The sequence below is a fragment of the Rhamphochromis longiceps genome, linkage group LG13, assembly GCF_057381845.1.
Source record: "Rhamphochromis longiceps isolate RC_006_pf linkage group LG13, R_longiceps_female_GT1.1, whole genome shotgun sequence".
NCBI lineage: Eukaryota > Metazoa > Chordata > Actinopteri > Cichliformes > Cichlidae > Rhamphochromis > Rhamphochromis longiceps.
The window spans coordinates 11,890,385-11,918,218 of NC_140569.1; the positions used below are offsets into that span (position 1 = coordinate 11,890,385).

The following is a 27,834-nucleotide window of genomic DNA, read 5'->3' on the forward strand; positions in this document are numbered from 1 at the left end:
TGAACCTCATCATAAACTCTCCTCAGACTGTGTGGCAGATGTTTTTGTGCATACAAACAAACAAACAAACAAACAAAAAAGAAAACATTTTTCTTCATGAAAACAAATTAACAGACACATTTCTCGACTACTCCACGGACTCTTCGAAAACACCAATCTATTGCCCAAGAACAAACTGTACTGCAGCATTGCTGCCTCAGTCATGAAACAGCATTAATGCCATATAAAAGAAAACAAAACTGCCAGCATTAGGCCGATAAAGGATTAAAAGAAATATTTACAAACAAGGCATAGTATATTTTTGTTCAATGTTTTAAGGGTACATGCATGCATGATTTTTAAGTCAAAAAAAAAATATTAAAAAATCTAAAAGCGTGATCACACTTTTTTGAAACTGACATGGAATGTGTGTCCTGTTGGTTTCTAAGGTAAGGTCAAGTCTCTTCATATTAAATTACCTATAAAAATATATATATAAATAAAAAGGTGAGGGTATTGTGTTGAGAAAGCTGCAGCAGCGGTCAACGTTTAGCTGCACCGATAGAACGAGAAAGGAAAAGGGTGGGGGGTGACAAGAGCGAGGAAAGGATGGGGAAACAAAGGCAGCAGTCAAGCACCGAGATGATCACAGGAAGAGCTGCTGATCCATCTCTGGAAAGTTCTGCCTTGGTTTCAGAACCCCGTGTGTGTGTACTAGAAAGAAACACACTGGAACACCTGTGACTCAGGAATTTTCTAAAAGCCTCAGACTCTGCTGCAGTCTAGAACATAGAATATGTGCTAGAACTGCGACAAAGCCGTTTCTATCGCTCTGTATAGAACTTCATCAAATAGAAACAAAGGCAGCCTGCTTCTAAACCCTCCAGGAGTTCTGTGTGTGTAAGTTCTGAACATTCTAGGCTGTGAGCAACAAGCTACAACCACCAGCAAGCAGCTCGCTTCTCGAGACTTCTAAGAGAGGAACTCTTTGTCCAGCTCAAAGACAGAGGGCCGTGCAGGAGAGCTTTGAATGCGGCAGAGCGGCACGGTGCAGTCTCGTTTCTGGCCCTCGGTGTCCATGTCCAGCAGGGAGCAGCCCATCCCTACCTCTGAGGACAGCATCACGTTTAGGTTCTGCGCCGTCTTTTCTCCGGAATAGTGACCCAGGGAGTAGCTTTTGTTGCGTCCTCGCAGCAGAGCCCAGGTGTGGGGTTTGGCCCTGAGTGACACTGGCCGCGGTCTTGTGAAGGCCTCTCCACCAGAGGGCTTCTCTGGCCCTCCATCCTTCTCTTGTTTCTCCTGCTTCTTTTGTGTGACTGGAGGAGGCAGAGCGGGCAGGCCATTGGCTGTGAACAAACGGAGATACATTTTTGGAGTGGGAATCCTTTTTAAACCTGTATATACAAGTTTTCTCACTTTTTGTTAGTTACTCACTGTTGTGGTTGGTGGTGTATTTCTTTCTGCGTAGACGTGCTGCTGGGTTGTGGTTGGTCTGCTCTGGCGGCTGGCTTTGGGTTTGCACCGCTGTCTGCGTTTTAGCTGCAGTCTTGTTACTCTGGCCTTCTGGAACTGCTGCTGGGCTGCATCTGGATGGCTCTGTGTGATGATTGACAGCCACATGCTCAGCCTTCACAGGGTTAGACTCCGACATCTCCGCTTCAGACTGTAAGAGACACTTGGTGGAGTTGTACTCCATGATGGCTGACATGGAAATAAGATTGACAGGTTGGGGGGAGTTGTGGTTTGACGTTCCCTCGTCTTTACGGGAGCGACCACTTGGTGGTGAGGTGCTGCGGCGGAAACGGGTTGCGCGTTGAAACAGGCCCTCTTTCTTTTTCTTCTCTTTCTCCTCTTTCGGGGGCTCGCAGTCTTCGCCAGCAGCTGAGTTTTTCAGGGCTTCCCTGATGTCATAACCGAGCACAACCGAAGCCAGCAGCGAACCGCAGCCATACAGCACAGCGTCGGTCTTGCGGCGACCCGATGTCCTTTTCAGGCTGTTGGTGGGTGTAAGCTGTGGGGTAGTTGAGGTGGATGAAGTGGATGTGGTGGTATATGGGTCGTCTGGAGTCTCTGGTTGGCCGCTCTGACCTGCTAATCCCACTCCAGCATCTCCTGTCCCGCAGTTTCCACCAGGGCAAATCTGAGTCTGCTGCTCGTCCCTCCACAGAGGTAGATCGATGTACACCTGGTTGGGGAACTTGAGCTGCTTTGGTTTGGAGCTGCTGTCAGAACATTCCTGGGAGAAAGTCTCATCTTTACTGTTCCCTGCTAAAAACACAGAAGTGGAAATATCAATAAATACCTGCTCCTTATAAATCCAAGCACCATTTAAACAAATTTAATGTCACCACAGTTTTAGCTCACCTTGTTCGGCAAACAGGGCAGCAAGAGGGACAGACTTCTGGGACTTCACCAGGCTGGTGGACCACGGGTTACTGCCATCTGACAGAGGACGCACTCTATAAAAAGAATTATTAGTGAGGTACACTGCAGAATTAGTTACATATATAAAGACTGAAGATGCTCTTTCATGCACCACGCTGACCACAAGGTCGAGCAAAATTAGTGCTGCATAGGCTGTTCCATATCATTACTATGTCATCTTTTGAGGCGACAGTGTCTTCGTGTGTGCTATTTGCATCGGCTTCCTGTCATTCTACTTTTCTATTTGTGACACATATGTGTGTCACACTGTGCCCATGCGATCCAACCATTATTGGACGGATGAGTTTCAGAGTGCAGCACAGTGCATGAAACTTTCCATCCTCTTACTATAATGATCGTAGCATATGATCATTTGTCTGTATATACTTCATCGCCTCTTTAACAGGTTGGCCAATCTGAGCGAAACTTTGCACAAACATTATCACACGTACAGAGATTACTAACATCTAAATATTTTTATAAAAGGATTGATTATAAATTACAATTGTTTAGATTTTTGTATATATTATGCTCACTTCACCATAGGGCTGCTCAATTAATCGAATTTTAAACCTCTTAAATTTCTCCAAGTAGAAATATATGTAAACAAAACAAAAGCGATTTTCAATTTTTTTTGTAGTTTATTGCACTTTTTTGCAATTTATGTAATTACTATGGACTTAATGCATACATATTATTAAAATATGGGCTATAACAGTTGTATTGATGTATAGCAACTTGAAATGCTCCCACAAATGGCACTACAGCATGTAAAAAATAAATATAAGCTCTGGTGGACTTGGTTCTATAGTAGGTCTTAAAGGGTTAAATAAATATCGTCAAATAATCGTGATCTCAATTTCAGTGAAAATAATCGTGATTATCATTTTTGCCATAATCGAGCAGCCCTACTTCACCATCCCTGTGCGAATGCAATGTTACATTTTCTGACAGAACGTTTTTTTTTTTTTTTTTTAATCGTATGAGACTTTGAGATGTTTGACCATCTGCAGTCCTTTAGAGAAGCATACAAATGATGACTTCTTTAGTTTTTTTTGGACTCTGTAAATGTAGCATGAATCAGATACACAAAGAAGAGTCAAAAACTATTTCATCACTTTGAAAATTTGACTTAGACAAGCTTGTTTTTAAGTCTTCAACTACACAGTGCGAGTAAAACGTGACTGTCCTGCTTTTTTTCCTGTGTGTAAACACACTTCACCTCTGAGCGGCAGCAGGCCTCTCTTTGCTCTGTACTGAACTGGGTCCCCAGGTTCTTCCTTTCTTCTTGATTCCCTTTTTCACGTCATCAAACTCCTCTGGCCTGAAGGGGGAGCTGCGGCCCCACGTACGGTTGCTCTCATCTTGAGTAACTGTAAATGCAGCGATTGTTAAGTTTTACAAATAAACAAACCAATCAATCAACTCCTGCAAGCTGCTGTTGACCAAAAGACAGTCCTCACACGAAATATGGACTAGACATGTTAGTAGGATTATTAAATGTTTTCTGCCATCTGTACAATCCTGGTATTAATCAATCCATAGAAGCATTACGAAGTACAGTGGTCCCTCGTTTATCGCGGGGGTTACGTTCCAAAAATAAACTGCGATAGTTGAAATCCACGAAGTAGCCAACTTTATTTTTACAATTATTATAGATGTTTTAAGGCTGTAAAACCCCTCGCTACACACCTTATACACTTTTCTCAGACAGATATGAACATTTTCACACTTTTCTCTCTTGTTTAAATACTCTCAAAGTTCAAACCTTTGTAGAAAAATAAGTCCAGTATTATAGAATGACACCAAAGGCTCCCGCGGTTGCCTTTGATGGTGCAAAATGTTTTGTTGACATTGTTGTGTTTGTTGGGGGGGAAACTTACAGACATACAGTACAGCACTTCAGAGTCACACTGCTAGCGATCGAAGATTTATGTAAATTTGACAAGCTGAACGCATTCTGTACTGTAGAGGAGACACCGCACGAGATTGATTGACAATGGTCTACAGCCAATCAGGACGCAGAACACAAAGCGTTGTAAGAAAAAAAACAAAACCATGCAAAATTGCACCAAAAAAAAAAAAAAAAAAAAAAAAAAAAAAAAAAAAAAATCAGGAAAAGAGCGAGGCTGCGAAAGGTGAACCGCGTTATAGCGAGGGACCGCTGTACTTACGGTAAAAAACATTGGGTAAACACCAAACCCCTGGAGTACTGTTGTTCAAAAGTTATACACTAGATGGCTTTCGAGTCTTTTAATTTAATGTCTGATTCAGGAAGATTCAGAGTGAATATCATAATCGTGACAGTGATAATCATAGAACAATTCAAAAAGAAAAACAACAGCAACCAATAGCAGTGTTGTTTTAAGATCCTCTTACTGGTATTGGTTAGTTGTCATGAACTTCAGCAAAAGCAGCATCCACCAATTATGTCACAGCATCAGACAAGAGCCAAAGAAAGCTGCCACCAAATTCATTTGTAGAATTCAAAGACAAAAAAAAAGAAAAAAGAAACAGCTCCGTGGCCCATGTCTGCAGCATGAACTGTGTAGCTAATTTATTTGATTTTAAGGTTGATGAAAACATTTTTACAAGTAGAAAACACCAAAGTCTTGTTATGATCCACACATCAGATAAATGCTGTCAATCTGCAAGAGAAAAATCACTGACTGGAAACTTTAACCACTTTCAACACTTAAAGTTAGCCACACGTAACACACAGCACTCAGTGCTACTGGCAACGCCTCACGCTGCATGAGCGAAGCCAGTCTCCTTGCCTTTCCTCCTGAACCCAGAGTAGGCTGACACCTCGCTGGTCAAATCAACATCCTGTTGGTAAACATACAAACTGTCCCTCGGCCTGTGGGATGTCACTGAGGAGGGAAATGCACATGTTACAGCCTGAGCACTGTGAAACAGAGCATTTAATGCTACAAAACAGAAGGTGGAGCACTTCAGCCAGTGCTGCCATAAATAAGTCTAAATGTTTATCTGTTGGAATAAACATTTACACTTATATGTATGAATGAAATTTATGGCTGGTGCAAATAAAACTGACTTTAAAATGTGCAAGAAATAGGTGTCCATGTCAACAGGGCTGTTATTCAATTTCTATGTATCATATGGCTATGCATAAAGATTTAATAAAATGCTGAAGTAAATCAGTGTACACAACTGCAAATACATGATTCCTCATAAAGTGTACAATCCTGTGTGCACTAAATACAGGCTTCTAAAACACACCTCCTCCTTGGATAGCACAGACCTGTCTAATCTTGTAGCTCAAAGCATCAATTAAGACTAAGTTTAAACACATGGATCTGTATACAAATGTACGTCTTTTTTCTAGTACTCTGATTTTTCAGTGCCTCCTATGTTACAGAGAAGACCCCTATCTGTATTATCACCTACCATAAATGCACAAGAGGAATTTGTCCCAGTTATTGCAGGGGCATTGGTGTGTGACTAACATCTTTTTAAAACTGTTCAAACAACTGCCTCTGCCTCTGGAGCTTTTGTTCACATGGCTCTAGTCATTGTGCATGATACTGTTCCCATGTTCCCAGTTCCTGTGAAATTCTCAGAGCTGATGTGATTTCTTTGGTTCTTTTACATTTGAGCAGGCTGGACTCAAGGTAGGACAGTAAGCACGACTAAGAAAACCTGAGGGACTCTTTAATATGCAAAAACACAAACTGAACTTACGCTGAATGGCTCGTAGACGAGGGATAAGTGTGGGACTGCTGGGAGGAGAGGAGCTGGTACTGTGAAGGCTCCGCCTTTTGTCCATGGAGGGCGAAGCCTGCACGGTGATCTTATGCTGGAAGTCTGCAATATGCCGGACAAGTAAAACAGTTATTATAATCCCAGAGGAGTTACTGTTTGAGTGATTACAGTTTGATATGTATAGTTAGATTTTCCAACACAGTTCAAATGTTGCAAACACAACAACATCAGAGTGATTATTTAATCTGGACGTGTTAGTTTGCTTATTTTTTCTGAATAGTGTAGGCTAAAAGCTTGGAAAATACAATATGGTTTAACTTTTTTATTTTGCTACAGATGTATGGGAATGATGTGGCAAATACACCATTCTCATACAAGAACTATATACTGGGAAAACATGATTTGTCAAGCTCTGGAGTTGTTTTTGACAGGAGATTCCAAGAAATTCAAATAGCAAATTAGCTTCAAAGCTTTGACAGGCAGTGGGCAGGGCAAATCTCACTCTGTTTGTACCACTGAATGATGGCACAAAGGGACAGAGAGGATCCATTCAGAGCGAGAACTCCAGTTTTAAAGCACTGCAATCCAATTTTTTTTAAGTGCTATTACGGGGAAAAAAAGGAAGGCTCATTTGTATCGTGAGGTTTGGATGTGGGAATATTTTAGCTTAGTTCAGTCTGCAAGCTCACCTGAGGGTAGGCTGATGCGGTTCCCATCCTTCAGTTTAAGGCGGGAACGTTTAAATTTGCCTTTTCTCTTCTTCACGTTGGGCTTGTCTTTGTTGAGCTGGAAAATGAGGATGTTGAGCTCTCTCTCCAGCACGTTGATCTCGCGCTCTGCCAGCTGCTGCTCCCGACGCTTCAGCAACTCCTCCTGAGACTTCTGCTGCAGGGCGGCTCGCGTCAGCTCCTCTTCTCTGGAACGTAGCTCCTGGAAGAAGCAGGTATTAAGAGGTAAGTGCATTTATAGAACTGGCTGAAAGATTTCAGATGGTGACACCTCCTAAGGCGTGAACTCTTCCACGGCATGCATTTTTAATTTGTCTTTGATATTTGGGCTGATTGGGACCTGATGAATGTAAAAACAAAGAATTATTTTATTTTTTTAACCTAATTTTTGTTTCTAAGAAAAATGAGAGCCACATATGAGGATATTCGTTTAAAATTTCGATAGAACAGTAGCAGTATAATGTCCTCGTGAGTGGATATCAGGCCCTTGTAGAGCCAAATTGAGTATTTTGGTCTAAATAACCCAAAATGTGATGTCCTCACACGTGGACGCCAGGTCCTAGGAGGTTAAGGCACCTTCTATAGACCTCAATAGCTGCTCTAACAATAGTGAGCTAAGTTGGCATTGTTTGCCAACACTGTATGAGCTAAAACATGAGCAAGCACAATTTCAAGTGCAGAGCTAGTCAAGTCTACAGTAAGCAGTTTACAGTAAGTAAATTATATAAACTACTTTTTTAGTGAACAGTCAACATTTAAAGGATAACACTAGGATGAATAAAAGTGCCTTAGAGATCCAGAAAGGATGTATGTCATCCTCGCTAGATCAATATTTAGAACTACTCTTAAGTTGTGCCTCTGTGTCACATTTGTTCCGTGTGTGGTTTTAGACATGTTTTTTGAGCACTGAAATCTTTAAAATAGGCAGGAGTAGGTAGCCTTCTTTTTGAGGCAGTGTTATGCTCTCCCACCACTGCTCACTCATTCTTCACTCCCTCCATTTTCTCTTGAATTGCTCTCAGTTGAGTAATAATAATCCTTACTGGATGACTTCCATAAAGCAGCTTTACAGTCAAACCACTTCAGCCACCCACCTAGACACAGATTACGGTGAGATTTTTTACAGGAAATCTGTTTAAATGAAGGGACTAATTCCCTAATCTTGTAAAATTTATGATGGGAAAGCTCAAAGCTAAATTAGCCTTATTCTTTGAGCTTTGCATAGTGGTTGAATTTAATATAGCATGGTGAAGCAACAGAAATTACCAGCTGTGCAGATAAACGTTTAATTTGGGGATTGTAAGATTTAAAAAAACGTAAACCTCATGCTCAAACGGTGGATTAGCAGAACTGGAAAAACTAGAACAAAGCAGACAGCATAAATCCACAATACAAAAATAGGCACAAATTAAAACTCAATAAAAACACCACCTGTGCACTTTTGTATTTTGTGTAAAACTCCATTCACCATTCATTAACTCAGCTCTGTGTGCTGATCCTGCTGTTTCTCTAAACACTAATTAACTCCTCTCTCCCCACTTTAAGCCAGAAACAGCAGACTTATACAGGAAGCAGATTAAGGTTTTAACAAGGGGAAGTCCACTAAAGCACTTCGGCATTAATGACTTGATTGTTAAACGTGCGATTTAGCCTTATCCACTGAAAGTAACCAATTAAACATTTTTATCCCATGAAACCAGTCCAGGGCGATACATCGGGGTTAGACGTAATGATAGATTAGCCTGCGTGTATCATTACTAAAACTCAAAGAGTGAAGCAAGATGAAAAACTGGTCTTTTTTCATACTTGGCGTCAGGGTCCAACTTCCCACACTGTGCGACACAGACGAGAGGATGCTGGAAATTAAGTTTACTTTCATGTGTTTAACCAGCTGCTAGGATAGTTCCGTGTTCAGTGGCTTCAACATATTGATGTTAGTGTATGAAAGAATCTCCTCCTTCTGCTCTACCTTCTCTTTGGTCCTGAGCTCATCAAACATCTCCTGGATCTCCACACGCCAGTCGTCCTGCATGCTGTGGAAGGAGTCCTGAGGCATGGTGGCCATCACCGCCTCTTCGATGGCTGAAAGCTGCTCCAGGATGCAGGAGAATGAGGGACGCACATGGGGGTCCTGGTCCCAGCAATCTGGACAAATACAATGCAGTGAAAAGATGGACTCATAACCACTGTGACCAGGGCATCTACATCATACTGTATTTGTGGGCCTAGTGAACTGCTCTGACAGAAAAAAAAGGAGTCAGCTGGATCAGCAGAAATTCACAAAGTTGGGAAAAACCAGCAAACTTGCCATTAGCCATTTTAAGAGTACATTTACTATTACCATGCACGCATTTTCCACTAGAAATATGTATGCATGTACAAATCTACACATAAAATTAAATTAAACTTAAAGTCTAATATTTGGTGCCATATGGCCTATTTGTGGAACAGGTGGCGTCGCTTCTTGTGCCTCTCTTGTAATAAGATGCCAGTCTCACATACATTTTCTGTGGATAAACAAAGCTTCAGCTCAGCTTCAGCTCCACTGATATTTGCTCATACTTACCTTCCATGAGCTTAGCGAAGGGTTCGGGGCAAGTGGAAGGGATTGGTAGGGTTAACTTATTAACTGCCACGCCGTAAGCAACAGCAAGGCCGTCTATTCCACGGTACGGCACCTCCCCTGTTAACAGCTCCCACAGCAAGACACCATAGCTGAAAAGAAAAAAAAAAAAAACCCCAAAGTAAACTAATGATAAATAAATTTAAAGAACAATGACAGACAAATGAAAAAAAGGTAAGTATTTAAATCTAATGTCAAGGCCTCATGTGTCATTATCATCCATTATACCTCCAGACGTCACTGCCTTTGGAGAAGAGAGATGACTTAATGACCTCTGGTGCCATCCAGGAGTAGGTGCCTGCTGCTGACATTTTTGTGGTTTTGTGCCATTCCCTGGCTAAGCCAAAATCTGTGATCTTCAAGGTCTTTCTCCCAATGTCATCATTCTCAATTTTTTCAAGTAATAAAACTGAAAAGGAAAAATAATTTACTTTAGGTAGATCGATGCACAAAAACCATAGGATAAAAAAAATGCTCGAGAAAAAAAAAAAAAAAAAAAGCAGTGTAACTGAGATAAAAGGAAAAAGGAAAAGACGGGACTGGGATGAAAGTGACAGATGTGAACGGGATGGAGAATAAAGGTGAAATGTAAGAAAGGGGGATATACAAAGAGTGAGCGACAGAGAAAAGGGCGACCGTCCAGGTGAGGAGATGATAGCAGATATTTAAAAAGGGCCAACAGCAGTATGCTGGTCATTCATTACTGTAGAAACAGAAGGCTGACAGTGCCACAAAGCACCTGTCCTCGGGTCCTAAAACTGCTCAACACATTAAAGAGAGCAAGAACCCCTCAAACCTGCTGGTAACACTACACCAGGTCTGAGAGCGCTGCCACAGTGAAGTCACAAACTAAAATGTGTGAAGTCAAAACCCTTAGTGTTCATCATGATCTGGATAAAATAAATAAATTCACAAGTTGAAGACGTACACAAACACACATACAGTTTACACACACTGAACGTGTTGTGTGTGCATCAGGAATAAAGTACTGGGCAAATGGACTAAAAACACGGCCTAAATATTCTTGAAAGCAGCAGGTTTTTCCATAGCCTGTCCGCCTCCTCTGGTTGCTTAGCTGTCAAATTGCATGCACTTCATGATATCAGTTACCTGTGGTTCACTAAGAAAGTGGGTGTAAAATGAAGGGCTGCAGTATTCATAGACTATAATTTGCTAATAGTTACCACCAAAGGGAGATTGGTTTGATTTGCATTTGCATTAAATTGTTACCAAAGATAGGGCTTTGCCCATCTTACAAGAAATCACATCCAGATATAGATCTGGATTTAGGATTTTTTTTGCAATCTGGGGCACAACTGGATATTCTTAATCACATCTTTACAAATACCTACAGAAAATACTTAAAATTGCAGCCTCATCTTCAAATGTCTTGTTTACTAAAACTTAATAGACACTCAGGGTGATATAACATGATGAAAAGCATATGAATAAATAAACAAACCAGAATAATAAACAAACCGTAAATAACAACTAAATGAAAAAGGGAGCACAGAGCTTATGAAAACAACTTTGGGTCTCTGGTGTTTAGTCCATTTAAATCACTTTAAAACTACACAATCAGGGATGCAGGGGTGAACACTGTAATTTTGCTTGGGTGCGAACAAAAACAACTGCCCTGAGACCCTTTGGAGGAGGTGGTCTTGGTCCACTTCCAAACTCCAGAGCTGTTTGTTTATGGTGTAAACATAATACGAACCAACTACTTGGTGTATGCTGCAAATTTGAGCAAAATGCTTTTCCATAGTCAAGTAAGTTTTGCAGTTTGGATTGTGGCAGGGTACCACAGATGTTCAGTGTACACAAATTGTCAGTACAGGCTAGCAACTAGCCCTTAAATGTAATGTAAATCCCTTGTTTCCCTTGTTCCAACATGCCAGAACACAGCACCTTTAGTTACTTTTGTTGCTCCCACCCAGACACATTTGCCTAATCGGTAGACAAAAAGTTCTCACATGGTTTCTAGTGACACATTGCAAGAATGTGTTTTTTTTCTGTGTGTAAAAGGAACAACTATAAGTTTCAGCTATCAGGCTCATCAACTGATATGGACTGAAGTAAATGACATATAGATGTGAAAATGCACTTGTACACGGTATTTTTCAAAACAAGAATATTCTGCTTTTGTTTTTTAATCCTTTCCCTCACAAGCACCGTTTTAATGAACACCATCGTCCATGTGAAAACGTAAAAACCATTGTTGCTTTGAGCATGTCAAAGCAATGTAACCCTAACCATACAAAAATGTCAGAAGCCTATAAACAATAACACGTAGTCCAGTCTGATGTTAACAATGGAGATAAAGACACACACCTCTGATGTTGCAACACATAATCTCTGTAATCCCTGTCCAAACATGAATGCACATGCAGTTTTTGAAAATGATCACATTGAGAGTACTTTTTCAAAGCTTGATTTTTAGCATAAAGCTGTTTACATGTGGACAAAATGCAACGGTGCACGTAAAAAGCTTTGTTTTCCAAAACAAATGTGTATGTGCAGACCAAACCAGCATTTGGGCTTTCTCAACCTGTGCCACATTTCTTCTAATGTTAAATGTTTTATTTCAACAAGAATAAAACTAATATTATACCTCTGATAACATGAAGCCTCTTTTTCCATGAACTGGTGTAGCCAAAATGAAGTCTTTGATCCTTTGATTCTCTTTGTATCATGTACAAAATGTTTTTTTGCCAAGATCTCCTCACATTAAAAGCTGCTCGATTTCATTATTTACACTACAGGTCAATTTGAACATGTCCTATCAGCTGTGTTGATTCTACAGAACAAACAAAAGGCTAGCAATAACTCGAGAGTCTAAATGCCCCTTTGGTTGGTTTGACAGAGGCAATCAGTGTTGAGAGTTTATTGTTAAGAAAAACAGCCTGATATCTCCGTGGATGGATGGAACGTTGCTGCCACTTACACTCTGTGGGAATATTTTCCAAGGGAGAAACAACGTCATGATAAAGATAGATAGTGGAAGTGTTCAAGGTAATAAGGCATTTGTGTGCCTTGACGGACTGTAACTAAATGTAAACTTAAAAACGTTATTTAGTCTAAAGACTCTTTGTTAACAGCATTTTTTTTGTAAACCAAGGCTTTGTAATGTTTGTCGGCACTCAGTTGCACCATTGTGCTGTTATCACTCGATGACCTTGGACTTACTCCCACACGACTACACAACCAAGACTTGCCAATAAACACACACACACACTCGCTTTCACACCTTAGTGAGGACATCAAATTGACATAATGCTTAACCTTATCCTAACCTTAACCACTAGGAATCAGTGCATACTCCTAACCCTAACCCTAAACCTAACCACAACCTAATTGTAACCTTAACTCTAAAACCAAATTCTTAGCCTCAAAAATGCCTTCAAATTCGTGAGGACCAGCATTTAGTCCCCACAACTGACTGCTGGTCCCTGCAAGTACAGTGGGCTTCTAATGTTTGGTCCTCATAAAGATGTTTAAACAAGTCAACACAAACACACATGCACACAAACCTATACATAAATCCTTTCTGCATGCCTATATTACACTACTAATCAAATTTTATTAAAATCTCAGGCTCAAGTAATACAAGTAGCACAGTTAACTGATAAAGTACACAGATATTCAGTTTGACACAGTAAATGTGTCAAACTTGGACCAGATTTGCTGAAAGATGTAGGAGCAGTGGAAAGGACTAGATGGAGAACAGATAATAGAAACAAGTTTAGAGACCTCGGGAAAACTCAAGTGACCATACAATTTTAGTTGGTAAAAGATACAATGTCCTTTTTTATAGCTCTACAGCTCTCTTTTTGTAAACACTTAGACTATTTCCTTTTTCTCTGAGTGATATTTTAAAATATTCATATGTAAAATAAGTGAATAAACAAACCCCCAAAAAATTCAGATTAAGCATTTTTATGCAGAGGAGTACATTACAGAACACATTTAGATAATATGTAACACATTTTCTTTGCTATATAATAATAACAAATATTTAAAGGGGAACAAATACAAGTCGTTTAAAATGAATTGCTCATTGGTTTCTATTTTAGAAAATGCAATTTTTTTGCTTTAAGCTGTAATGAAAAAGTATTCTTTACTCTGTCTTCTTGGAAGGCTTTATACGTTTTTGTACATCTGTTTCTGTGTGTTAAAATGTGCGAGTGAGTGAGTTTGTGTCTGTAAGTCTTTAAAGAAGAATGTGGTGGCTGCAATGAAGAGAAGCGAGCATATCAGAAGTATCTGAAGTTTGGCTGGCGATGCAAAATTTTTGTGATGCATTAAAACAAGCTGTTATGATGATATATAAGAGTCTCTGCAGATCGTTCCTAATTGCAGAGCTGGCAGCTGCTGATTGGTTCCATGATCAAGAATTGCTAAGCCTTGTATATAGTGTGTAGATACTTTTCACTTGTAAATAGGCACTGAGGTAGAGGGGTGAACTGCCTTATTATTTTCTGTACTTTTTTCTCATTTATTCAAAGGGTCTACCTTACAATATAAAGTGCCTTGAGGTGACTGTTGCTGTAAATAAAATAAAATTGAATTAGGGAGTTGGGGGTAGCACTTATCTTTTGTTTGATATTTGTTTCACCCAGGGTTTAGGTAGCACCTCCCTTTTTGGAATAACTTGTTTTGTTTGTTATTTCAGCCTTTGTTCACCCCGGAGTTTAAGCGTTCAGTTTGGTAACACCTTAACTTGTAAATTGGCTTCTAGGTATGGCTTTGGGGACCAGGGTCACAGGGTCACCTTCCTTTTAACCCTTTTGTTGCACTCCTGTACCCCTAGACCGGGACGTAACAGTAGATGTTAATTAATATTAACAATAATTCAATATCCAACCTCAAATCCCTCAGGTCAGAGGGTCAGAGTTTTACTGGCCCATGCACGTTGTTATTAGCTTGTGAAAAAATTTTTTTTATATATATTTTTAAATGTTAATGCAATTTCATTGACACAGTAATATATTATTTCACTTTGAATCTGAAAAATGTTATGAAAACCTTGAAATAAATATGGTCTAGTACACACTTCTCTTTAGACTCACCCCTGTTTGCTTCCATGTAAAAGAGGACAGCTGCCGTTAGCTTTCAGCAAGCAGTATAATTTAAACATGGAATCAGACTAAGTGAACAGTCAATCTGCATATTTTAATAAAACTTCTAGAGGCTTACTTCAGACTTTTCACTGTTTCACATAAAACAAATGGTGGTGATCAGAGCAGCTACAGAGTTTGTTGATCAGGTGCTTTGATAAAGACCTCCCACTTGCTTATTCCCAGTAAAGGTTTTAATGGCAATCACAGGAACAGCAATGCTGTTTTGGAAACTAGAAACATGTTTTCTTTCAATAAACCTGAGCTCAGCATCTCGAGAACAGCTCCGCCTCTTTGCTCTTCGTGGTGTGTAAACAAACAGCTTCACGTTAACTGTGCCAGCGTCATCATCCTGCTCCCGTTTCCATGGTGACAATGGCCCGTTACAAAGCCGTGCCTGTTATTACCACAGTTGTGCTTAAAAGGAAACCTAAACAAACTGGTAAATATGTTACATTCGTATTTTTTGTGGAAACAATATTTTCAATATTTATACTACTGAAAAACCTGAAAATCGCAACAAATTAGATGTCATATTAAAGAATGTTTACCAACAAATAAAAATAAAATCAAAGCATATAAAAAGAAAAAGCTGTTTCCAAGGTCACGAATGATCCCAGACATAAATAAATAAATAAATAGTATGAACAAAGTCACATATACAAATAAGGTCATTCTGGGGTTAACCAACTGTACACTTGGTTAAAAATAAATAAATAAATGAAGCATAATTTCCTTATTATGGTCTGTTCACACCAAACATGAAGCTAAGGTACACTTAACAATGCTTGCGTTTATGCATGCACGATGGCAATCGATACAATAAGACATTTTAAAAACTTAAGATGAAGGTGTGATTAATTTTTTCCAAAACTTTCCTTTTTTTCTTTTTTTAAATCTCTGTATAAAAGATAAGTTCAACCAGACAGCTCCACCTGCCCTCAAATGATGTCAATAGGCTTAACCTCCACTTCTGATTATTGCTGGCATCAGCAGCAATCCAATCTATGGGAAAATGCCAGGGTTTTTGTGATGTAGAATGAAGCGAATTTTTCATCCCAGTTTAAATATTTTAACTTACATAATCAAAAACTTGCCTCTATTCACATTACCTGGGTGAAATTTGCATCAGTCCACCTAACTGGATGCACGCTGCATGAAAATGCACTGTTAAAAAAAAAAAAAAAAAGAAGAAAAAGAAAGAACTTGGATTGAACTATAAATGAATTTCTTTTGTTGCCCTTCATGTAGTACAAACTGGATTGGTCAGCCATCAAAGTCTTTTGTGGAACACCTTCAACATAAACAAACAAAGAAAATAAGGTCCAGCATGTCACATGTCTGCTTCGACTATGCACTGTCATTTGAGAGTCTTTTAGGAGTGAAACCTTTGAAGAATAGCCAAATAGTATCTTTGCTTCAAATGGCCATGCATAGTTTGCAGCTCTAGTTTCAAATCTTGGTTTTAGAGTTGCTATTCCCCTAACAGTTTACACAAACACTTAAAGTAAGACTCAGGGGAAAGAAATCAATTCACTGTTTAACTTAAGGAACAAATGGGCCAATTCCTACTTGTAGAATACTTCCTATCAAAAACAAATGGTTAGGATCTATTTTCTTTAAATTCATTGAAGGAAGTTACAGAGATATGGTTAAAATATTTTTGGCATGCACAAGTATTTTCAGCCAGCATAAATGATTTTGCAGCAATTTAACTGTAACGAGACTCATTGGGTTCCCACTAATAGTGTATTGGTACCATTACTAGCCTGAGGCACAGAGGGGATCCTCTACCCAGGCTACAACAATGGGAATTCCATTACAAACGGGTTTCACAACACCAATGATACTACTACTACTTCCTGTTGTCAACTCCTCTCTGAGTGATTCCATAGATTCCTCCCAGCAGACTCTGTAGGTTTATAATGACTTATGGTGGGTTAGTTACACAGCCTGGGAAAGCAGTGGCTTTGGGATAAAACCTTCTACTCTGATTGGACTATAGAATATCATGCCAAATACTTTCTTTGTAGCTCCATGATCCTTCAGTGTCAGCCCTCTAGAAATATCTGATAAAAGACCTAACTCCTGTCTACATGACTCCATGCTGACGTTATGGTAAAACCCCCCAGCCAGTCAGCCTATTAGCAGCTCAGCTACTATCAGAAACACAAATTGTAGCTAACCTGGTGTAATTTATGCACCCATCATAGTGGGTGATTATGTATTCATTTTAGTCAGGCCTTGTGTGTATGAATTGTTCAGACTTGGAACTAATAAATGTTTACCAACTGCTTTTACTAAAAGGGAGAAAGATCTGAAAATCATAGCCTGTATGTAGATGTACAGACTATAAAAATTACTTAAACTGCTCATTACACTGAAAGAATACAAGCCATTTCATTAGCAAAATAAACATGCTAGTTATAGTTTGTTTTATTAACCTTGTGCTTATGTGACATTTTAGTACCAGTTTTACATCAGGTCTGAGGAGGCACATGTTACAGTGCACAGATGTAAAGCACTACTATAAGTGAACCATTATTCTAATGTATACTTCTAACCAAGCATAAAGTGGAATCAATAAAAATGAAGACAAATTTATAGAATTTTGGCTACACATTTGAACAAAAGGTTTGAATATAACAGCCCTGGAAAGCATGGGACCAGAATAACTGTGTTGGTGCTTTGCAGAGCTACATGTTGTAGCTGTTAAACAACAACTGCTCTGTGGGCTATCCTTAATTGTGTTGGTGCTGTTCTAGGTTCTTTAGCTTAGCCCCTTTCCTGGAAACCACAGAACCAATAATAAATAAGAAGCTACTTTGTAGTGAAGGGAAATTATGATCTACACCAGGAGGGTCCTACTCCAGGCCTCAGGGGCCGGTGTCCTGCAAGTTTTAGATGTGTCCTTGATCCAACACAACTGATTTAATTGCCTAAATTACCTCCTCAACATGTCTTGAAGTTCTCCAGAGGCCTGGTAATTACTAATCATTTGATTAAGGTGACCCAGGGTGATATCGAAACCTGCAGGACACCAGCCCTTGAGGCCTGGAGTTTGACACCCCTGATCTACACAAATGCAATACTGCGAATTCAACTTCAGGAAACCTTCTATTACAATTTTCCTATTATTTTGTTTCATTTCAACTTTTTTGAAGAACTTGAGTAAAGTTCGTGAAGAACTGGCAGTATACACAATATTTTATCTCAATTTATTAATCATTACCATGTTAAAGTAGCACACATTTGCAGGCACTCTGTTAACTCAAACTTCTTTATAGGAAATTTTTAAAGCTCTACTAATGTTCAACATACGTTATGTAAACCTTAGCTGCTTTACTTAAGGAGTGATTAAAAACTGATGCTCGCATGTCCTTATGAAGCAAAGGTATATTTTCATATAAACATATTTTGGGGCATCTCTTTATTACTGAAGCAAAATAATATGTGGGACATGCATTAGTCTGCAAACATGTATGTGAAAAGTGAAATGTGTCTTTAAACTAATTATTGAAGCAAGCTGTATATTTGTGCACTTTGTGACACCCGATTAGACTACAGCTATACTTGCCTTCTTCTGTTCTGTAATAGGATTGTGCTGAACATGTTGCTAACTTTCAGGTGTTAGACGGGTAAAGCATGTGTGACAGCTGTCAAAGTTTCATGTGGAATTCCTTCAAAAACAAACGTAAAAAAACTGCACCAGCTAGTATGACTCAAGTCTGAAACAACTACACATTGTCACTTGAGAGAGGTTCTTGTTTGGGATTCTCTTCCAAGAAAGTCGTATAGAATTTTCGCTTGAAATGCCCATCCCTGTATTGGTCTACATTCTTTCACTTCGTACTGGAAGCGAGAAATACACTACCCTGAACAGCAGTAAAACTACTGTGTTTGGGCCACACAGTGTGCCTTATGGTATGTGGATAGTACTAACTTATCCTGTGAAGTCATGAGATGACACTTTATTTGTTAGTAAAATTAGTAATGGTGAGATAAATGGGTAAGGACAAGCCTACATGACTTTGTATGACTAATGGCTCACCTGCAACACATATCACCAATCTTTGATTGAAGTCCACCTCTTATGATCTCTTCACCATATTCTAAAGTAAAAATATATAACAATATTTCAAGAAAATCTGCTCTACTTTTTGAAAACATTGAAATTATTATTGCAGATGATGTGGTATAGCACAGCCCTACTAAAAACACTGCATTGGTTTGAGACTTTGATGCTAAATTTATTTTTAAACAACGTTGAGGACATGCAATTCAAAGGAATAAAAAGCTACTCGAGTAGATTTCTTGTAAGGATCCCACTTAAAGTCAAACCCCAGGCCAAACCAGCCTTTTACTTGAAACATATTTTTGGATGCAAGTGTAATGTTAATACATGTAAAGCCCTTACATCTGCTCTAATACAAAAAAAATTAAAAATTAAAAAAAATTGGTCAATTTAGTACCTACAGACCAACTAAGGTCTGTAGGTACTAGCAGTAATGGAAACCAAATTATTAAACTGCATTGTTCACAGTTCACAGGTCAGTTCAGTGGAAACGCTAAACTGCACATGCTCAAAGACATAGATGCCAGGAGAAATAGAAGGCTTTACAAGCATACTAGGGTGATTTCTTTAAACAAAATAGCCTAACTTGTTCTGTTCACTTGTCTGTTTTATTACAGAAATATAAACAGCACTAAAAATGTATCATTTAAATTTTCTGATTTAAATCAAGCCTGTAAACATCGCTTAATGAAAATGTAGAAAGGTAGACCTATTTAACAGGGGGTGTGCACTTTTCAAATATTATTACCTCTTTCCCCAAAGGTAACAAAGTATTGGAGAAATCTGGAAATGCTGCTGTGTGTAATCTGTAATCATATCATCATTACAGTTGGGTGTAACACGCAACTGGCCACAGTGTAATAAAAACAATTGATTAGATACTGTCCTTTTTATTTCCCTGAACAACAATTGGCAGTGTATACAATTTTATAATATGAACCTGTTATCAGCATTGCAAGGGTCCTGTAATAGTTTGTAGTCTGTGCTAAAGACGTCTTTTTCAAAGGTTATATTTCAGAATGTATGTTTGCTTCGTCTGTGGCTTTTTTTCTCACTCTTTTGAAAAGAAAATGTTTTGAAACAGACAACACCTCAGCGCAACTGGAGATGAATATGCCTCCAAGGCAGACCCCACCCTCAGTCCAGCCCCCCATTTAATTTCCCTTCCCAACAGTGGATCTTGAGGCAGACCCATCTTTCATACTGGAACAGTGGGAAGATCAGAAGCAGAGCTCCTATGTTCAAAGCAGATCCCACGCTTCTTCTCATTGCTTTCTCCCCCTCAAGGTAAAAAAAACAAAACTGTACACTTTTCGGACCTCTAATGAACTGAAAAACCCCTAAAACACTTGCAATGGCAACAAATTTGTTATACATGAAAATAAACGGTTTTGGGAGATGGTGCAGCTTAGTGCTTAGTGTTTTTAATGCATTTAAGGTAATATTTCTATGGCATTTATCTGAATAATGAGACTTAGTGTCATCCATGGCTATAAAAAGTCCTATATATGAACACATAGTAAAGTAGAAAAGCACTCTTTAACTTCCAGAAAAAAAATACAATCAAAACCTAGATTTAAAAAAAAAAACACTACAAAAAGCCGTAGTTGCATGATCATTCTAAAGTTAACTCATGTTATTCAGTAACATATTACTATTTAGAGGTGCTATTAAACAGAAATCATATACCGATGCGCCAGTAAAAATATTTACAGAGTTTAAAGCGTGGTCTCCTAACTTGATGTGGCAGTATTTTCGTAACCGTGCCAACTGACTAAGCATGAGCGCAAGGGAGTTTCCTGTAGTAAGCAGAAACAAGGCTGCTAAATATTCAGTGACTGGTCTGTCTATACTGGTGGAAAGGAGAGTGCCCCCAGGCATTCTGGTCGATGGGAAAAGGATCAGGGCTAATGGCTGGTTAAATCCATCTATCATGGTCACATCTCCCTGGGCCAGTTGCTCTTTGTCTATCCTCTTCCTCTCCTCCTTTGGGTCTGTAAAAGCTTGAATTAACCTTTAAATAGGCCAATTTAAACATATCAAATGTTTGAAGTATGCAGCTAGTTTTTTTTTTGTCTACACTAGCATCTATCAATGTGCTAGTGAGCTACAGAGGCAAATGGAGGGGATTGGTTGATTTGGAAGGCAGCTCTTCTCAGCTGTGGGCCCTTTTCCTTTTCACCCGGCCCTGCAACAATAGGTGCAGTCAGGGAGAGGTCATAAAAAACACAGTGAAAGCATCTCAACTCCTCCTCTCTCCCCTCTGCCCATTCTCTTGTCAGAGAAAATACAGGCAGTAACTGTCTGTGTGTCACCAGGGGTAATTGTGGGAAGCCAGAGAAAAGTTGCCCTGCAACACATAGTCAAGCTTTGGTAACTTTTCGCTTATATTCTTCTTATTCAATTGTAGACTAAGATAACACAAAATACAGTGAAGAAAAAAAAAAGATTATCTCCAGGGACACTGTTTCTGAGCTACTTCAAGCCTGTTTTCGCTTTGCATTGTGACCTAGTAAAGAAAAACAGAGTTTAAAGAAGTTTTGTCTAAAAAGTTGTTCCTACAGAAGTAAGATGATTTCGAGGGATGATAGCAAAGGCTATTCAAAGTTAACAAAGCTAACAGTGCACCAAGCCGGTAAGCCATTCCTCTTAGTCTCGGTACAAAATATTTGATAGGTGAATCACTGCTTTCTACTTCAGTAATTTCTTCCAAATCTATTTTTAGCTCCAGCAAAAACACATTCATGGCAGATACATTTATTATTCACAATATGATTACAGGGCCTATTTACTGCCTTTCTTAAGCCTGGAAAACTTGCATTTTCTACTTGAATCCATGTATGTTGAGGCATTTTCCAGCCAGTTATAACCTGGCTGAGAAGCCCATAATTTATGTGTGCAACATACAGCACTGGACATAACAGGGTCACTTGTTATGCACAAGGCTAAGCACTGAGATCTGGTGGCTGTCACAATATTATCCTTCAGTGGTGTTGGCTATTCTAAATTTTTCACTGCCTGCTACATCTGTGCCACTTTCAGTGTACAGGTCTGAAAGGAAATCCCTCCAGCGCTTCTGTGGGATCTGTCAGGTCTTCACTAATCTACAGAAGATGAGTGTGTGGAGAAACAAGGAGAGGGAGGGGAACACAGAGACAGTGTGTTGAAGTCTAACAAAAGGCAGAGACTGATGGGAGGATGCAGTTGCACACGCTCCAAATGAACTCTATCAGTTTCAATGGCATTCGAGCATGCATTCCTGGCATAGTACTGCTTGCACCAAAATATGTGTGAAACTCCAATGATTATGCGTGCTGGCTCAGGGCCAGGTTTCAGTGTGACTTCCTGCTCATATTTGCTGCTTTATGGAATCCACCTGCTCAAACTTTAGGAAAATTATGCAAGTCATAGTGGACTAGAACACAAAAAGGGAGGACCTGGATGAATCTAATGAATAATACTAAACAAAGTAAGCACAATAAGGGTGAAAACGGCAAAATATTCCAACCAAAATTAGCCATAAACTTATCCTCATAAAACTTTGGCATTCTTGACCAGAATTGAATAGATATATGCTAAACCATCAGAGGCCCTGTTTTAGCCAGGAAAAGTCCCTGTCTGTTTAGTGGACATACAGTACAAATTACATTTAGAAACCCTAAACATGCAAGTTGCATGCCCAACACAGAGCTACTCTGGAAAATTTCCAGTGCACATAACAAGCCGCAGGGTTGTTTCATAGTAAACTCCATAAATGTCACCACAACAAACCCCATTTTCTTTTTTTGTGGATGAAAAGGCAACTATGGTACACACAGATGTGAGCATGGACAAAGCTAAAGAAGAACTCTCTGCTTAAATTATAACGCTAATGTTTTAAAGATTAAAAAAAACCCACAAAAACAAATGTTGGCTCAAATGCAGCCACAAAAAATAAGAAGTGGCAAGTGGATGGAGGAGGATGGAGCAAGGAGGAAAATAACGAAGTAACAAGGGAAACCCCCTTAGTTTGTGGCAATAAAAGAGTACCGCTGCTCTCTGGGAGATTAAATATGAACGGAACAAAACAAAACGAGGGCTTTGAGACCCTCCGAGTCCTAGCCATTCTTCTGGCCACAGTAGCCTAGCAACCGCTGCTTGACCAGTCCATTGTGTAAACGTATGTTAAGCTTTTATCCTCATTAGCAACATTCCTCCCTGCAGGCTGGGATTTTACAGATTAGGTTGAAAAACACAAAGGAGATTGGGCAAATCTTGCTGACTTCCAACATATTACTTTGCAGGCTAATCATTGATCAAATAGCTGTATGTTTGCCTGTGTGGAGCATGTGTACACTCCAAGTTGATAAATGACAGACAGAGAGTTGAGTAAAGCTGGAAAAGTTTAGTGTATACTTGTACAAGTCCTGGTTTAAACTGAGAGAAGACAATGAAACAGTCTGACAGAACAAAATGTCTCAAAATCAACAACTCAAAACACAACAGAATTAAAAATGACAAAAACTGCACAACAGGTATCAAATGCCATTAATGTGGATCAGTACAAATGTTTAGATGCTTTTCTGATTGACCTAAGCACACATAATGCCAAAGCAAACAGACAACTGGGAACATTAGCAGATGCAACAACTTTCCTAAGCTGGATCTCCCCCTCTTTTTTTGTAACTGGGAAAACAACCCAACACGCCCCAGGGTGCCATTTTTCTATTTGTGTTTAGGAGAGAGTCTTTTGTGAACTTGCTACCCTAGTTCTAAACAAACACATACAGTGCCATCCATTCTCAGTTTATTTAGAGTACACTTTATATTGACTTCAGATTTTCAGACTTCTGAAAAATCGACTATTGGCATAATTTTCTGTCCTCTTTCTGTAGGCATTGCTTATTATTGTGCTTTTCATTCAGCTATATGATAGAGATCTGAGTTCAGAATTTCATTATACCTCAACTTTGCAGAAACACACTAATCAAAGTCTCCTAATTTTAGTTTAAACGGTCCTCCTTTAATAAAAGCCTATGCTATATCTAGGTCACAGTGAAGTGGCAGCACAAACATAAAGAGTTGCGTTAGCAGCACTGTGCCTGTTTGGAGGAGTCTGTTTGTGTATGTTCACCAAACATCCGATTAGCTCAAACAGTCTAAACAGCAGTTAAATCCTTTCTCTCCATCTGCCCTATAATTAACACAAAGCTTCATCCTAAATAAGACTGCTTGAAGGGTGGGGCTCTTCTACACTGTTCATAACATTTAATCAAGTGTGTCACATGCACAAAAACACATCAACATGAAACGCATTTCAAAATAATGTGATGATTATGTTTTACTGATGGCTACAAAAGCTAGTAACTTAATTCTTTTTACAGCTATAGTCCAAATTATTATTAATAAGTTAACAGTATCCATAGGCAACATTGATTATCAATAGAAACACCCAAAACAGCATGAACTGAAATTGCATATATTGAAAATATGTATTTGTAGGGAAGCGCTCTTACACATTGGTATGTTATTATTGTAGCATTTCACAGCTTATGTGCTTTTATCCATCGTCTTTCCGCTTGCCCTTATCAGAGCAGGGAGAGGGGGGGGGGGGGGGGGCATCGCAGCTACCATAGGCCAGGAGGCGGGGTACGGGCAATACAGAATCACAAGTTAATTTAAGTTAACATGTCTTTGGACTGGACTGTTAGAGGAAGCCAGAGCTGTGCTTTTATGACTTTTTAAAAGTTTTTTTTGTTTTTTTTAATTGCCATAGCAAAAAAAATGCCTCAGTTAGAGCACTTTAGTACAAATTTTCTTACTTTTGTCACTTCCCTTTACATTTGCCATAGTCTTAGCCTTTACGGCATGCCACCGCAACATACCACATTGCTCAAGCATTTCTGTGACTAGGAGACTCTCCATGCCTGTGACCAATGAAGTAGATCACAAGATTGTGTGGTTGTCACATCAGCGGAGAGGAGTGTGACGTTTATCACATCTTTAGTGGTATCTGCTAACTTCGAACCACAGAGAGACCCAAATCAGCACATTTTATATTAAGTAGTTTATCATAAAGCTGTTAAAAATTAATAATACCAATAACTGAAAAAATTTGGAAACAGAAGCAATAACAACATATACATGCATACATGGGACTTTGTGCATCACAGTTCTTTTTAAAATCCAATCACAAATCCTGACCTATGATTACAGAGGGCCTGGTATGTATACATTTCACAGGTTTCGCCCCTGTGTTCACACACTGCTTCCCAGAGCTGGAGATAAGGGATCAGTGCACTGGAGCGGTTCCCCACATGGCCCAGGGTTGATAAGCGTCTCCGGTCACAAAAGTGTTTGGAGTCAAATTACACACATAAACACACCTGAGTTGAAGTGAGCAGCCTGTGTCAGTGGGTATGCGAGTCAGAACCTTTTTCTCATCAAGACCTGTCCATTCATTATTCAGTCCTGGGAAAGTTCTCTGGCCTGTTGTCAATTACCAGTCCATGGTGGAACCGGCACAGTTGGCCCAATACACTGTACCAAGTGCAGCTAAATGAACTGTTATTTTTTAAAGGCTCAAAAGTGAGACCTACTCAAGAATTTTTTTCCTAAACCAAATGTTTATAGCAGTTGTAGTTCTGTTGAAAATCCATTACATAAAGGTTATATTTCTTAAAAAGCCTAAACCAAACTTCCATATGATTTCTTTTTCCACCTATGAACTTTGCTACTGCCAGGTGGTGATGAAGGACATGGCCCGATAGTGTTGACAGATTGTGTCTACCTAATATGTTTGTTAAATCTCCGAATTTATTTGAACAGCATTTCACCTGCTGGTGGAGAGGGGTCTGGAAAGCAAGTGTGTGTGTGTGTGTGTGTGTGTGTGTGTGTGTGTGTGTGTGTGTGTGTGTTAGTCAAAGGATAAGGAATGAGTCAAGAGGGAGCAGCCCAGCTGAGCAAACTGACTTCATTTCACATCCTCTTAATAGCATCCCCCACCACTTCATAAACCACAAACTTCTTAAACTGTAAGACGTCATGAGTACAGAGCAGTACTATGGCAGCTGTGGGAAATAGGCAACCTCATATTGCAGTCACAATGCTGTGCTTCCAAATAACTAATAAACATACAGTGAACCTTTCCAAATGTGTCATGTGACTAAGGAAATGGTAAACTATCATTATTTGTGTGACAGGTTGGTACATGTGGAGTTGCAAAACAGCACTGACACATATTCTGGGATGATGGAAACATGAAACAAGTGATTTAAAAGAGTTAGTTAACACCTAAAGAGTGACAGAGCAGAATGAAACCAAAGCATAACTAACATAACATAAATGACTAAAAGATGAAGTGCAAAATATCCTTCTGCAAGTTATGTTACCTCAATTTATCTGTCTTAATCACAAACACACACACACATCGATCTTTGCTTACTGTTGCTAGACTTCAGGTCACGATGGATAATGGGTACCACGGCCTCCTCGTGTAGATAGTGCATCCCGCGTGCAATCTGCACAGCCCAGTTGACCAGGATGTGTGGAGGGATTCGCCTTCCGGTCAGCGCCCGGTTCAGTGTCCCGCCTCGGGCATACTCCATGACCAGGCACAGGTTAGGCTCCTCCAAACACACCCCTTCCAGTTTAATAATATTGGGGTGCTGAAGCATCGAGAAAAGTTTAGCTTCTTGTTTAACACTGGCGGCGGTTGCCGTTATGTCTTCATCTGGGTCCTGCCGAGCCGCCTTCACAGCGACCTCCTGATCTTTCCATGTGCCCCGGTAAACCTTACCAAATCCACCCACGCCTATGATCTCCTCTAATACCAGTTCACTAAAAGGGATCTGGACGGGCGAGCTCGGGACTCGCTCTGGTACCCCCGTCGACACACTTGTAGCTGGGAGACGGTATATAGCGGGCTGATAGGTGACATAATTGGAAGGGAAAATCCCTACCCTGTGGTTGATTTTCCCCGTCCACCATCCCTCGTCCCCGGAGATCGCAGCGTCCTTGGACAGGACTTCTACTACATCACCTCGCCTGAGGCTGAGTTCGTCCTCGCCGCTCGCCTCGTAGTCATAAGCAGCTGTCCACAGGGATCGAGTTGGGCACAGCGGGGCAGAGTGAGCCCAAGCCCGAACTGAGGGGGACTCTGCCCAAGCATGTTCCCCGGTCCCACCGCCGCCCGGCCGCCCTTCACCGTTTGGGAAAGCGGCCTGCGAGACATCCATTTCTCGGTGGCCGTAGCGACACCATAGGGTGCAGCGCTTTTTGGACAAAATGAAAACTTTAAAAAGGTAACTTGTAACTTTTTGAAATCCTCATGCTGTCACATATAAGACACTATCCGATGAAAACAGAGGAGGGGGTATCCTTGTGCACTCCACGCCGTGGTCAAACTGTGTCCAAAGTCCCGTGGGAGAGCGCGTCTGTATCCACGTCGCCACTCCGGTACAAGTGTGAGGGTCAATAACTAGCTAGCGAGGTTGCCGGCTAAGTTAGCCGAAATACGGGTTAGCTAACGACGCTTTTTAAAGCTCCTGGTTAATGCCAGTAAAGCGAAAAATAACAATTAACTGCCAAGCTAAATTAATTTAAAGCTATCACAAAACACTGTCTGGTTCTGCTGAATGCTAACGTGAAAAGGCTAAAGTTAGCTCTCAAGTTACCAAGTTTTCGCAGGTGCCTCAAGAGGTGCACCTGCAGCGTCCATTCCGACCAAATACGGAGAGGCTCCGCGGAGTAGCTTTCACTGTGAGAGTCTCTAGTAAATCTCATATAGTCACCGAATAGTGAAACGGACGGTTCGTGCGCTCCTTTGTGGACTTTTAACTGGAATTTCAACTGCATTCCAGACTTCTGGCTTAGCTGATTAGCTTAGCATAGGTCAGCCTGTTGGAAAAGTTGCTCCTCTCCACTTTGAGATCGGTTAATTCCAAAGTTTATTTCTCTTTCGGTGATGTGCGGGGAAAAAACAGCCAACGGATAAGTACTCGGGAACCACAGTATATATCCTGTACTTCCACACAAACAATACAGGGTATAAAATATGAAATTGAAAAAGATCCGTCAACTTTAATCAAAACAAGATCCCGCTAACGTTCTCGCCAGACGGAGTCGGACCCAGCAGTGGCTGGACACAAGATCAGGGGACACGGCTGGTGCTCCCGTTGCAAG

At 40.0% G+C, this 27,834-nt stretch overlaps 1 protein-coding gene across 4 annotated transcripts; it reads right to left on the minus strand.

Annotated features, from left to right (window-relative positions):
• Positions 1–53: 53 nt before the first annotated feature.
• On the minus strand, positions 54–27,806 carry map3k21 (mitogen-activated protein kinase kinase kinase 21). Of its 4 annotated transcripts, none has more exons than XM_085427659.1 (11): positions 26,096–27,806; positions 9,709–9,889; positions 9,424–9,572; positions 8,827–9,002; positions 6,819–7,059; positions 6,109–6,231; positions 5,181–5,276; positions 3,626–3,776; positions 2,344–2,438; positions 1,414–2,244; positions 54–1,325 (listed from the first exon to the last, which is right to left on the minus strand). In XM_085427659.1, the coding sequence occupies exons 1-11, from the start codon at positions 26,886–26,888 to the stop codon at positions 952–954; spliced, it is 3,210 nt and encodes a 1,069-aa protein (XP_085283785.1). In that variant the 5' UTR covers positions 26,889–27,806; the 3' UTR covers positions 54–951. The 4 variants fall into 4 exon arrangements, with proteins under 4 accessions (XP_085283785.1, XP_085283784.1, XP_085283783.1 ...); XM_085427658.1 differs by having other exon boundaries at positions 1,414–2,247; XM_085427657.1 differs by lacking the exon at positions 5,181–5,276.
• Between the last annotated feature and the right edge of the window lie 28 nt (positions 27,807–27,834).

Excerpts from the sequence above, each read along its gene's own strand:
- map3k21 (XM_085427658.1), bottom strand. The coding sequence starts at position 26,888 with ATGGATGTCTCGCAGGCCGCTTTCCCAAACGGTGAAGGGCGGCCGGGC. Across the intron at positions 9,890-26,095 it reads TGACCTGAAGTCTAGCAACA|TTTTATTACTTGAAAAAATT; the intron begins GTAAGCAAAGAT and ends TTTCCTTTTCAG. Across the intron at positions 2,439-3,625 it reads AGGCCTGCTGCCGCTCAGAG|AGTGCGTCCTCTGTCAGATG; the intron begins GTGAAGTGTGTT and ends TTCTTTTTATAG.